Genomic DNA, 14,370 nt, shown 5'->3' on the forward strand with positions numbered 1-14,370 from the left:
TCTGAAAAATACTCTTCCACCTGGCTGCTAACTGCCGTGAACCAAAGCGACTGGCTTGCGTTTATCCGTCCGTGCTCTTACTGCTGCTAACCAGTAACCGGAATGGTCCGCGCCGCTGGTGGGTATCAGCCACCTTTTATTGCGGCGCTTCCGAACCCTTCGGTGTTGCTACCGGTTGTCCTTTCTGCTGCTAGTGGATCCCCGCTCCTGTTGCAGCGGCAGTACCGTTCAGTCCAAAAGGCGTCCATCTGCCCAGCTATCGGTTTAGCCACCGATTCTCCTTTCTGCCACTGCTGCTCCATGGTCCAAGGTGGGATGATCCTCCTGTTGTTGCCTCTCCAAAGTTCGTCACAAGAATGAGGATTCATATGGATGACGTCCGTTTATATAGCATCGCTCGGCAGCTGACGCTCCGTTGCCATATTGCACTATAATACGTTGCATTGACAGTGTTGTCAGAGCAGACCGAAGTGAATCGCTTTATTATTATTTTTTGTTCGTGATGTTTATTCATCATTAATTATTATTATTATTCTTATCTCCCACACTACCGTCATTTTGTCAGTAAGTAGGTTGCCACACTATCGTTGCACATCACAGGCATGGTAAAATTCTTGCACCTGGATGTTTTTTATAAACCCCGTGTGTCGTTGCTGGCGAACCTGTTCTCTGGACCAGCGAGCACGTGCTCTTCGTACTGGCGTTGAATCCCAGGGATAGCTATAACTCGGTACGGGAATCGCCTGCACTATGAAATAAGAATCCTCTGGATTCTAAAAGCAGGAATCCTGGTCTCTCGATTCTTTTCTCTGTTCTGACGTGTAGGCGCAGTAGGCTACTCATATATATTAAACGGTTAAATATCCTATCATTTATAAAATCAACTTATTTGATACTTGCAATTGTGTATGTAATTAACACTATAACTTAAAATCTGCAGAAATATAAATGGGTGATAGATGAGGAAAACGCTGCATTGGCGACAATGATGCACAGTGGCACTCATAACAATGTGGAAAGTGCTCTTCGGGGTTCGCTGAAGGACGGTCAGTAAAGAATCAAATATTCACGCTGCAGCAGATCCTCTAAAAAGTCCATGAACACAAAATTTCTAAGCTGCGTATGACACCATCGACCGTAAAACCATGGCCATTCTAACCTCGACTTTGCCAACGTGATGGTCCCTTATGACGTTATGAACGGAGCAACACACAGGCACAATCTTCAGCAAATCTAGTTAGTTCATTTGCTTTGCCGACGAAATTAATATTGTCGATAGAACAACATCTCAAAGTAGCGAAGATTGCCCAAGCAACAATGTGAGTTTTATTGAATGTGAGTTTTATTGTACTCTTGCGGTGGTTTTCAAGACCAATTTTGGTCTTAAATGCCATCATAAGAGTGTATTAAAACCCAAATTATTACTTGGGTTGAGTTGAAGAAAAATGCGTCCAAACTAAAGTACCGAGAACTGCTAATATGACGCACACGTTAAAAGATGGTGACTCGGTCCTAATGACGAGTGATATTGTTTTGTTTCGATCGTGCATTGAGCCGTTATGCTTCCTGTTCTTCCCATACTTGACGCTCGACAATAACTGAGTCGATTCAAGTTGCACGACATAACTTGCAAAATAGAGCCCATAACTATTCGATGTACTGTCTTTGTAATGCTGATGTTTCTTGAGTAGATGCCGTTTTTGTGTTAATTTACTGTCATGAGAATACTGCAGACTGGGGCCGCTAATCTCAAAGGCCCGGTGGGTCCTTTGGCTCCCAGTCCGTCTCTGACACGACTTACATCGTTGTCACATGTCGCGTGCGTACCAAGGTATATAAATTCCACAACTACTTCATATCGTTTCCCATCCTGCCCATCCCTCGGCACCAACACCATTGGGACTCCCACGTTCACTGCCAGCAACCATGCACTTCGTTTTCAAGGTGCTAATGGTAAGTCTCAATCTCGCTGCTTCCCGTTTACTGCTCTACGGTTGATTCCGATATATCGACATTATCCGCAAAACCAAGAAGCGTGTGAGATTTCGTGATGATAGTCCCGTTCCTTTCCACGTTTGCTCGTTGTATTGCACCTTCCAAGGCAGTGTTAAATAGCAGGTTCGAGAGTGCATCCCCTTGCTTCAGCCCTTCCAACGTCACGAAAGCGGCTGACGCATTACTTTGACCCATCCAGCGTCGCACGAATCACCATAATTAGTTTCTTCGGAAAACCATGTTCTAACATTATCCGCCACAACTCATTTCGTTTGACTGAATCGTACGCCGCCTTATAGTCCACAAACAGATGATGAGTCTGCAAGATGTACCCCCGGAACTTGTGTGTTTGTGTGCAGGGTAAACACCAGATCTACTCGGATAATGGTCTCAGTCTACATGACAGGATACGGCAAAACAATTACCTTTACCTACATAATACCATGCTCTGTTTTTGGAGGCTCAGGTGTTCTCATAAATATTTGATAATCAGTCATAATACTCTACACAAAGTCGTATCATACTCAATAAGTTTTCTTGTGCTATTAGATTAAAAAAACTTTTAATGATATTCAATTAATTTATTTTTGTTTAGAGTCACACATTTAGTTATTTTGCTTCGGTTTAATTTATTCTGTCTCTCAGGGGAGAGATATCTTTGTTATGATGTTGTGTTTACACTGTTTAGACCTAAATACACTGCTAAATGTAGTTACTTTCACCATATATACGATATCTAAAGCGTACAGTAAGGGTCTTTTGGTTGACAAATTTATATCATGTACAACTGATTAATATTGATTTGTTGTTTAGTCATTAGAACTGCATTATACCAATCACAGCTTTGGATTTCATGTTGTATATGCTATGTTGTTTTTCTTCATGATTGGTGTAGCTTGTTTTAAAATTTTATTCTTTGTTTGGTCAATGTTAACAGTCGCTAAAGTCAATGAAAGGGACTCTATTCTCTAGCTGATAGTTATAATACTTGCAAAAAATTAACTATTTATGCCAGTTTTTTTTTCGACTTTTAACACGCTCAATGGTTGTTTTTCTTTGGGAAAAACTAACCCATATACAACATACAGACTAATTACAATGTGCACTGCTAGAAACTATGAATACCGGAGTTACTAAAACAATTTTGTAGTTAATTCCTAATAGGCAGGTTTTAATCAGTTCATGTCGCAAATATTTCGTAAATGCGGGTATAAATAATTTGCGATAGTTTTGCGTTGTAACTAGCTGGAAATAGACTGACCCTCGTTATAAGAAGTCATTTCAGTGCATGTATTTAGCTGGTCGTGACAGAGATGTCGACAACGAGAATTTTGGAAGAACTTTTTTTGAGTTTTCAAGTCTTAAACTTTTCTAGGAAACAGATAAGTCGTAACTCCAACACTTTCAAAATTTTCGGGAAAATTTGATATAAACTCTTCAGAGATAATTTACTTAAAACTAAAAAGTAATCTGATTGAGCCCTTTTTCAAAAATTAGTGACATTAACGGATGTGGAATAGTTATTAATTTCGAGAAATCTGATTTTCCGATAACGAAAATGTAAATAAATAGAGGAGGTTGACAACCACAGCTGTTGTGGAAAGCAACCCGAACGAAGGGCCAGGAACGTGTAAGGCACTCAAGGTACTACAGTGAAAATAAACTGAATAGTTTGACAAATGATACGAATGAAAAACTTATAAATAATATCGCTATCAATACAATTAAGGGAGGGATCTACAATTTTAGAATTAATTAAAAAAAAAAGGCTTTTGCGACTAATATCTGATCACAAGATTTTTTACTCAGTTCATAGATTCACGAGAGGAAATTATCGCAGAAACAAATTTTATGCTAAAGCTATGCTTTCGTAATATAGATAAAATTTTTAAAATCATTTCAGATGAATGTGTCTGGTCCAGTTAGTATTTGGCCGCTTCTTTTTAATCACTGTGGTGCCTCTAGCTGTCGTTGTGAAGGTAGGGTTCCGGATAGATTTTTAATTTAGCATTGATAATTTCATCAGAATGCACAAACAAGTTTAAAAGATGCGTAACGCGAAAGACGAGGCACTTGTTTAGAAAATCCATCATGGTCAACCCAGACAACCAACACCAGATTGACCCAGCACACTCTCACCTACTTCATTGCCCACTCGCCACAACATTGGACCTAAATTGGACATCATGGATAATATAAAATTGAGAAGAGAATGAATGAAATTATTAGTTCTTTTTCATCTTATTATCGTTCGGCATTCTCGTAACGGGACCAATCCACTGTACGCTCCCGATATTCGCCAGATGTACGATGGATATCTCTCCAAGAAATATCCGCAGTTCGTGGTGCATGTGCTTGCCTCCCTCCGCTTTCGGTTTGCATTCCGCCAAAAGCAGTCCGTAACATCGTTTGGATACGGTAAGTACTCAAATCCGTAAAGGACTAAAACGATATAACTAGCGTATATCGTATACGTGCTTCGTCGGTTTCACGTGGCGGCGTACACTTCTTGATTGAAAAATCTTGCCGAATGCAAAAGAATTCAGTTGGAATGCACCGTTGAAACTCCTTACTGTTGTTATTTATCGGCGGTGTCTATAGATTCCAAATATATAACATTTTCAACTATGTTGGAATTCATCGTCGTTAAAAGTCACTGTCTGTGGCTGGCCGAAGTTATTTTTTCTTGAGCGAGGGTAAACGCTGGTACAAAGAGCACGTGGTATCCTGGTTGAAGAAAGCATTGCGAGAATTTATGATGAGGTTTTTCTATAATCTACTACGATCGACAGTGAGATAAAAACGTGCAAAATATCCTCACTAGTTTTTGCAGTTATTTGCACAGTCTAAAGTGCTGCTAATCAGTATTAAGATGCAAGATAATCATGAACTGATTAAATGATACCTAAAGCCTAAAACGGTTTTTCATAGGTGCTTATAGTCAAATGTTCAGTCAAAAAATCACGGTCTAAGGTCTTTTGGAAGTAGTATATTAACTACATAGTTACATACACTGCATTGTATATTATAGTATGCTAGTTTCTGGTTTAGTTGTTTGTTCTTTGTTTATATTTTTGGTGTAAAGGACCGTCATGCGTAACAGTTGCGATTGGTTTTTCGTTCTAAAATGATTTTCACAAATATATCCCGTTTTATACTCCTGGGCTTAGGACTGGGCGATTTCGTTCTAACACTTTTGCCGTGGCGGATTTGATTATTGTTGCTATTTTTATGGGATTTGATTGATTCATCTAACATTTTTGGCTTAGAGCTGGTCGTCCGTAGGATCTACAATTCTAATTTTATCGTATTCTATCGGTAGATTTCGCTACATATTTTTTCAGTATTTCTCACTGCTAAACAATGAAGGCGCTTCATCGCAAAACTTGGTCATTCTGTTGATATGTAACCGAATGGTGCTAAATGTAGGAGTTATTGGTAATTCCATTTTGTGCTTTATAATAAAGCAGTATTCTCAACTAAATAGCTGGTAATTTTTTTCTCGAAAAAGGTTTTACTACGCTAGTGTAGTCAAGAATTAGACAATAATTTTCGTCTATCAAATCACGTAATATCATTGTCTTAACTGGAGCGTATTTTTATTAAAAATTATAGGGCGACTTCTGAGGAAGTATGCTTTTGAACTAGGTTATATTCTTAAGTTTTGTCTGTTTCATTGCATAAACAAGGCATAAACCAATTTGCACTTGGTGCTGTCAAATATTAACAAATAAACACAATGTGTATACATTCACTTTTAATCCGGGTTGGATAAACGAAGGACTATATATAAATTTAGGCAGATAGGTAGGTAAACTTAAAGCCTGTGTCCAATCGTGTATGGGTCGAAGGAAGTTATATTTTTATGAAGTAATTTCAGTGACTAACTCTACTCTACTCTATTGACTGACTTGATGGCGAAAAATAATAATCATACATAAAAAGCCACTTTCAATCTCTTAAATAATTTTCAGTTTGTCACATGCTTCATATAACACGTTCCATGAAACATTCAAGTAATATGTTGTCTGATTGATATCTGCTTTTTAATACCTACCGCATCCTATATCTTGATAAAAACTGATGCCTACAACACAAAAACACAATTTCTAGAGAATTCATGTTACTAAAGCTCTCCAGACGGAATGTTTAATTAGAATCACGCACCAAATATAAAGCGATTAGTTTAGTTTAAGGGTTTTGTAAAATTATAACCTACTGCACTCGATTGCTCTCTGAAACATTTCATATATTGTTGAGAGGCGAGCAAACACAAAGTTATACAAGTTGTGAAGTGATTCCATACATTTCCCCAATAGAAACTTGACCTCAAAGATTAATTTTACAAGGTAGGGCCTCGAATCACTAAAAAACTGCTTTAAAAATGTTAAAAATACCCACAAACAGTTACACTACATGTTTTAAAACATTGAAGAGTTTTCTTTATGATCGCGTAACTTTTAATTAAACCTTCGGTTGTGACTTTTACAGTCAGAAGAATTATTGTACTATTTTCGCAATAGTGTTGAGTTCCAATTTTTCGAAATGAGAGCAAGTTTTTTGTTATGATTTAAGAACTTCTGTATAGTGAATTGCCGATGATTTTTTTGCAAAGCCATTTCAAGTTTGCACTTTCGAGGCATAGCAGAAACAATTTTGAAATGTTTCTTTGACCGATGTAACCAATATCGAGAGTTTATTTGTATTTTCATTTGTAGTCGAATCCCGTTCAGGGAATATAAAAAAATCACTTTGCCCAGTAATTGCGATACTGGAGCTGATAGCCATACTGCCGTGAATCTCATAACAGTCCCATTTTCTATGGAGTTTCCTATATAAACGGGACTTTTACGCGATTCACGGCAGCATATGTCATTTAATGCATATTCTACCAGCCAAGCGTATTCGAATAACGTTCGTGCTGAATATTTAGCGTTCTGCAATTCACTGCAACTATCAAGCATTAACTGAAAAGAATAGAAACAACTTCATCCTACTTCTGCGAAGAGCAATCAAATCCTATGCAACTCCGTTGTGCCTAATTTGCCACAAGATTTAGTCGAGGTCAAGTTCAAGATCGATTATCATATCCAGGTCTGACAATTTGCAAGCATTCAGCTGTTAAACGTTATTCTACCCCTTATCTATTCTGAGCCCTATCAATGGAGACTATGATGAGGTCGCCTATACGCATAGATAAGATCAAGTAGTAACTCGAAGCTTGCCTTTGACCCATGTATATTTTCTCACAATGTATGATACTAATAGTTAAGGTCCACTTTATACTCATGAAAATATGAATTTCTCTATCAATGTTTTTCTTCATGTTTGTCTCCGACAATATTGATCAACAATACAGTTAATTACCACTGACAAGTACATACAACAATCAACAGTTTCCCTATAACACGATGTACTATCAAAAACCAAAGCCCCTAACAAAGAATTTTGTTTCACATACACGAGCAGGAATAGGAAATTTAGAACTTCCTCCCTGGATTCAACACCTTGCAGAAATGCGGTAATGTCACTCGACAATCCACTTGGGATTGTTGTTGTTGCTGCTGCTGCTGTTGGAAGTGATGCTGCGGGTGTACCGGTCCTCCCGAGAATGCCCGCGGTGAACGCAAAGGTCATTGCTGCTGCTGCTGTTGTTGTTGCTGCTGCTGAAATTCCTGCAATTCGCCTTCTCGCACAAACTCTTGATGTCTATCGACAACATCGGCAACAATTTGTTCTTCGATTTCCTGTCCTTTGTGAGCTTGTTCTTTTGACAATAGAACGTCATACGCTTTGGTAGGAGTCACAAACACTACCCGGTTCTTGCGCGTTTGCAGAATGTTGGCAATCACCAGCTTGTGTTTGTATTTGTTCAGACTTTCACGTGATTTGGCAATCAGGAGGCTTTCGTCTGTTTCAAGCTTGAAAGAAACTACGTAGGCCAGTGGCACCCACAGGCTCACCAGCGGAGCCAGCATCTTTGGCACTAACTGCAACGAAATTGTTGGCGCTCCTTGCCCGGATTGCATCTTGTGAGTTGGCATTTCATCTTGAGGAACGTAAAAATCGGAAACAGCCGCTGCCAGGTACAGGACTGCATCTCTTTCAAATGCAGCTAAACATTCGCAAGCAGCTCGAAGCAACCACATATAGTCAACCACACTAGTAAAGGTGATATACAACATCCTATTCGTTTCTTGGGCATTCTTATATTTATCCAGTATCGGAGCCAGAACATCCACTGAATCAGGTTTAACTAAAATCAAATTTTGATTTGAGGAACATATGAAAGAAAATCTTAGTTACTTACCGGTTATGGAAGTGCTCATTCCTTCTTCATGTAGTTCCAACATGTCCAATAACTGTTGACCAGTGAAATGTCTCGAAAACGGTTCCAGCGACTTTGTGCGATACATGAAAATCACAGCATATCCGTGCTCTAGAAAATACTCAGCCGAAGCGGAACCACGATTTCCTGCGCTAAAATTGTCCACGAAACGGACGGTATTGTGCTCAAGAGGCACAGTGGTTCCGCCAGACTGCGATAGTTAAAAATTTATTACATTTAATAATTACAATACCAAAATACGCTGTCAATGCGGTGACCTACTTAAGTTCACCTTGACACCCTGTTATCAACCGCCTCCACCCACCTTGACCACCCAATGGCCTAGATTTGCTAAGGAAAAAGCATTCAATGCCACTTACCGTAATAAGAACGATGTTGCTCTTAAGCTTGTAGTGCCGATCGCAGAATTCTTTCAGCAGGGACCGATTGTCTTCAAAGCAGTTTGGTGGCAGATGGGTCGCGTAAAAGTCCTCCCAGTGTGATGAACTCATCGTCCTTCGTCCTCAATTCCTGATGTTTGTTCAACGGACCGTAGGAAAAAATAAACGCTTTCGCTCGACGGCAACTGGTTTTGCAATGATTAGGACCGGAATTTGTAAATAGAAAACACAATTTGCTTCACAGTCACAATTGAAGTTTGCTTTTAGCGAAATGCAAGGAAAGTAAATTAGATTGTATGCAAATAACTTTTTTCACATAAACGAAAACTTTTTGTAGCGACCGTCATCCGATGCGCAAAGTACACAAACTCGTCCGATGACAGCTTGTGACAGCGGTGACAGCAGAGTCAGTCGAACAGCTGTCAGCAGTGTTGGCATATTATCAACTTATAGAAAACTTTAAATGTAGACCAACATTTGAAAGGGGCGGATAAGCCAACTGTCAAACAGAACGAGTGAGAGTTATTTTTTGCTGGAGCAGCATAGGAAAATGAACTCTCACTCGTTCTGTTTGACAGTTGGCTTATCCGCCCCTTTCAAATGTTGGTCGACAAATTCTCAAGTAATTGAAGCTTTTTAAGCGTTTCTGCAAATACCCTCCATTACCCCATTTTCTTTTCACACCTGGTCCCATTCTGTTTGGATCCTATCAACATTTTTGTTACATTGCTTTCTTCTTTCGTTCCCTCCGTTGATTGTAAAAAACTATATATAAATATAAAAAATTAACAATATTTCACTCCGACGAGGTGAACCAACCATGGTTTTACCCGTCGTCGGTGCAAAAAAAAATATCTCATAACAATATTTATTATGCTTTGCAGTAATTTAACGAGTCCTATTATACGCAAATTCAATTCTTTAATAATAATCCTGTACTTACTAAATATATTGAAAATATGCTTGTCAGGCAAGGAGGGGTGCAGTGAAGAGCCAATAACGAAAAACTGATGGCTCAAATTGCTAAATTGTAAACATGTGTGGGAAAAGCAAAAAATAACCACGCTAATAATTTTTGCTTACGACTCTAAATAGGTGGAAACACCGCAATAATGTTTATCAATTGATATTATCAATTTCCCACCTTATCGAACGCTATGAATGAAACCGTAGCGAACCGAAATCGTCGTCAGAATCGTCGCGAGTGCAATGAAGAAATTTCATCATGGTGAGGGTGGAATTGTAAATCGACCAATCATGATGAAGCGTAACGTCAAACTCCAAAAACAAACCCCATTGTCCGATGCGGTTTGTTTTTGTAGTTTGACGTCGTTTTCTGGTTTTTCGCTACTAATACCATCAAATGTCTTCATCTGCCACACCTTTTTAAGTCTCATTGGGCAGATGCGAGTGATAAAAAGACGTCGCTGACATGCCATTTTAAGTAGACTGGTAGCGGCGGGATACGACGAGGGATTTATTACGATGGGTCATTTTGAATATTGTTTTTAAGGACCCGTTAAATATTACGTAACGCCGAAAACGCCCATTTCACGAATCCCCCTATCTTTTGTAATCAGAGCTGCCATAAATCAAAAACATTCCATCAAGAAATACATCAGAATAAATAAATACAGATATTTGTGCATGCATAAATTTGGGACCCTACCGTTTTCTCCGGAGTGTTTTATTTTTTCGATCTAATCTATTAAATAACATAAATAGTTTATGGAGTACTTTAAAATTCAGGAGCATTAGTAGAGCCAGAAATCAAAGCAACTGAAATAATTGATGGGTCCCAAATTTATGCATGTACAAATATTTGTATTTGTTGCAGCTCTGTTTGTAACAATAGATCATTTTGCGATGACGTCATTTTGCCGCCAAATGACACCACTTGGTGGTTTGTTTACATGTTTTTGTCACATCCAGCGGTTTCGATATGAATTTTGTGAAGGATTACTGCGTCAGTTGCTTCAAAATGCAAGTAAGGCACTTTCTCTTAAATAAAAACTAAAAGTTTTCATCATTATCTGCCGGAAAAAGATAGAAAACTCAATTCAAACTTTAACACCATGTAAATAAACCACCAAGTGCTGTCAAAAAAGTGAGGTTAGGAGCTCTCGTTTAATGCTCTATAGGCCGTATGAAGAAGAGTTAAGCCCCAAACACACTGCATATACGGTTTTTACTACGTTGCGGCAATTTGACAGTTTTTACATGGGTTTTCTGTCAATTTTCCGCAACGTAGTAAAATCCGTATGCATTGTGTCTGGGCCTTTAGAGCAAACTCTCCCATAAGATTTACACGGGAAAAGCAAAACAAACTGTTTTATTCATACGGCCCAATATGTAACAATTGTTTTTTACACCCCTACCCATACCCGTAACGTAGGCTGACCAGACGTCCCGGGTTCTGCGAGACTGTCCCGGATTTGGATGGCTTGTGCCGGATTACTAAGCGCCCCGGAAAGTGTCCCGCATTGATTTTTTTTAATCGAAACAGTTTCTAAGGATGAAACAGGAAATTATGTTACATTGCACGAAAAAACCTACTGCTTACACCGCTCGTCAGCCGGTGCACACCCTCCATAATCACGGCAACGGTCAGCCGGTACCTCGCACTTCTTATATGACCAATGTCGCTTGGTGACTGTTCTCTTCATCTTCAGCTTTCGTTTCATTATCTCCCAGTATTTCAATACTGGGCGAACCCGGGGACAATTTGGTGCACTCAGCTCCTTTGAGATGAACCGAAGTCCATTGTCCATTGTGGCTATCATGGGACTTAATGAAGGGCAAAATCCGCCTGGTGAGGCACGTACCCCTGTGTATCTCCGAATTCTTATCCGTCACAAAACACTGGTTTTCACACGGATGCCAATGAAACAGATCCCTTGCCAAGTCATGACTTTTTATCATGAATCCACCTCCAAAACCCATCTCGAATCTGTTACAAACCCTACCACGAGCCAGAGCATGAAGAATTTAACCCCTGAGATTGGCTGAAATCGGCATTCTCTGAAGCTTATTCATCATCGAGTCAGACAAATGCATCGCGAATCGTCACCACTCGGCCGCACAGCCCACGAGACTTGATTCTAGCCTTTGTTTATTGTTTGAGGCTTCTGTTGGGCTCCCCACTTGCTCGGTAACACTTGTAGCCATTCCGAGAGGGATTCGCCGTACAGTACAGCCGTCAGTATTCAGTTTTTTCGCCAAAGCACAAACCGTGACGCTGAGATCAGCCTTGACTTTCCGAATGATTCTCAACCGCAGTTGACGATCAAGAGTTCAACTCCAACGGCTGACCTACGCCTTGCGGACAGCCCTGAGAGTTTCCTTGCACCCCTCAATTAGTCACACCACAGCTCTTTTAGGATGATCCGTCAGTCCCGCCAGCTCCCGAGGCTGAAAGATTCTGCAGGTGACTGTACACAATTACTTTCATTTCTCCTCCTCTATGATGAATATCTCGAAACCACGTTACTTTTAAACTGCGAAAAAAATATATCGAGCAGAAATGTTTACAAATAACCCAACGCTACCAAAAGCTAGCATTCATGGCCACTGGGAGTGCCGCTATCGCCAAAATGAAGTGCTCAATTTCTAAATAATCCAATCTCCACTACCGAACCGATTTAGCAAGTAACCCATTCAATATGTTCCGCATTCATCAAAAAAAAAAAAAAAAAAAAATCTGGTCACTTTACTGTAACGCGTAACTGTTATAGCTATAGGTACTCTCGATAGCTCTGTCGATGATTGCGGTATCGTAGTTGCTTAAATAGCATTTGAGGTGACTTAAATGCTTATTGACTCGCATTTGAATAGCCTTGGTGATGCTACTGAATACTTCTATATGTTCAAGATTACGAATTATTTCAATTTGGAACTAATTAGGTGAGTTTCCATAAACTACGTTAACACTAGTGCGACTGTCGCCATCAGCGTTATCATTGGAGTGATTTTTGTATACAAGATATTGGATTGAAACCACCAACCTCTCTGTCACCAACAACTTTGAATCTGTCTTGCTGCATATATTTTTATCAAGCATATTTTTCTTCTTAAAATTACTTCGGTAATCCTAGTGATTAAAGACGCCTTTTGTTTTTTTCTTTTACAGATTTTGTTTTTTTCTCATTGCGTGTTTTCTGTGTAAAAAATTTAGGCAAATTTTTTGTGCATGTTGATTTGAAAATAAAATTTAGGAAATTTTTGGAAAATGGTGAGGAAAGGGTGGAAAGGTAAGGGAGGGGGGGGGGGGGGGTAATAGGTGCATGGACCAAACTAAACTATAATCAGAGATTATAACCGGATTCGAACCCACAACACTCACCAGGGCGCGTGGCTCGCTGGTACTTGTATCTTAGAACCATAGAGGCGCTGGACAAAAGGAGACTGCTTAACCCCCCTTATTAATGTAGCGGCGTATTTGGTTTTGGGTTGTTTTTAGACACACAAATTGTGCCTCTTCCTCCGTCAACTGTAGAAACCACCGACCCAGAAGCTTTAATCTAACTTGTTTTTACTTTCAGGACGTTGACACTGTGCAGGCCCTTGCGACTTGCAAGTAGGGTTGCCACATGCACAGATTATTCTGTGTTTATCAGATATTTGAAAGAAATCACCTGTACAGAATCTGTATGCATAGAATGCAGATTTTCGCCAAATTACACAGACTAAACAGATATTTGCGCTTTTACATGAGAGTGAAAGAGACGGAAATAGTCAACAAAATGACTCTCTATCTCTTTCACTCTCATTGTTTTGTATTGGACAGATTTTTGCACAAATAATTTTCCTCGCCTTACAGATTGTCAGATTTTTCCAACAAAAAACACAGAATTATATGTGGCATCCCTGCTTGCAAGGTAGTGCGCGTGACGTTGTTCGTCTGTCAGCGTGTTAGCCGCGATTCTCAGCGCGGCTGAGAGCTCTTGACCTTGAAATGCGGTCAAACATATTTATTAATATTTTTTGAAACGGTGGTTCTACAATTGACTGTAGGGCAAAGTAATGAAATTTTTTTTTTGGAAAATAGAGGGGAAAGGGTGGAAAGGAAAGGGGGGGTAATAGGTAGCTACGCTCAACAAGTTGTCGTTGTGACTCCTACCTTTTGTCCAATGCTGGAAAGGCCCAAACACAATGCATACGGATTTTACTACGTTGCGGCAATTTGACAGTTTTTCCATGGGTTTTCTGTCAAATATCCGCAACGTAGTAAAATCCGTATGCATTGTGTTTGGGCCTGAAGGTGCATGGGTCGAACCAAGCTATAATCAGAGATTATGACCGGATTCGAACCCACAACACCCGCCAAGGTGTGTGGCTCGCTGGTACCTTAGAACTATAGATGCGCTGGACAAAAAAAAAAGTTCATTGCTTTCCCCTACCGTCCCTTCATCAATTGTAGAACCACCGTTTCAAAAAATATTAATAAATATGTTTGACCGCATTTCAAGACCAAGACCAAGACTAAAACCTCGAGATTGGTCTATTTAAGATATGGTGGCTACAAATTAAACAAAAACTGTAAATAGAAGCATAAGCATTTCTCTAAATCAAATCGTTTCAGAGAAACATAGCTAAGTGCAAAAATGATATTTATTGAAAACCTTAGAAAAGACCTTATAAAACTTT

At 39.5% G+C, this 14,370-nt stretch overlaps 1 protein-coding gene across 1 annotated transcript; it reads right to left on the reverse strand.

The window, feature by feature from the left end:
* Positions 1 to 2,595: 2,595 nt before the first annotated feature.
* LOC128732929 (phosphopantothenate--cysteine ligase) lies at positions 2,596 to 9,076 on the reverse strand. The gene is made up of 3 exons (XM_053826396.1): positions 8,704 to 9,076; positions 8,306 to 8,534; positions 2,596 to 8,251 (listed from the first exon to the last, which is right to left on the reverse strand). The coding sequence occupies exons 1-3, from the start codon at positions 8,833 to 8,835 to the stop codon at positions 7,629 to 7,631; spliced, it is 984 nt and encodes a 327-aa protein (XP_053682371.1). The 5' UTR covers positions 8,836 to 9,076; the 3' UTR covers positions 2,596 to 7,628.
* Positions 9,077 to 14,370: the final 5,294 nt, after the last annotated feature.

This window comes from Sabethes cyaneus, chromosome 1 (assembly GCF_943734655.1).
Source record: "Sabethes cyaneus chromosome 1, idSabCyanKW18_F2, whole genome shotgun sequence".
Lineage (NCBI taxonomy): Eukaryota > Metazoa > Arthropoda > Insecta > Diptera > Culicidae > Sabethes > Sabethes cyaneus.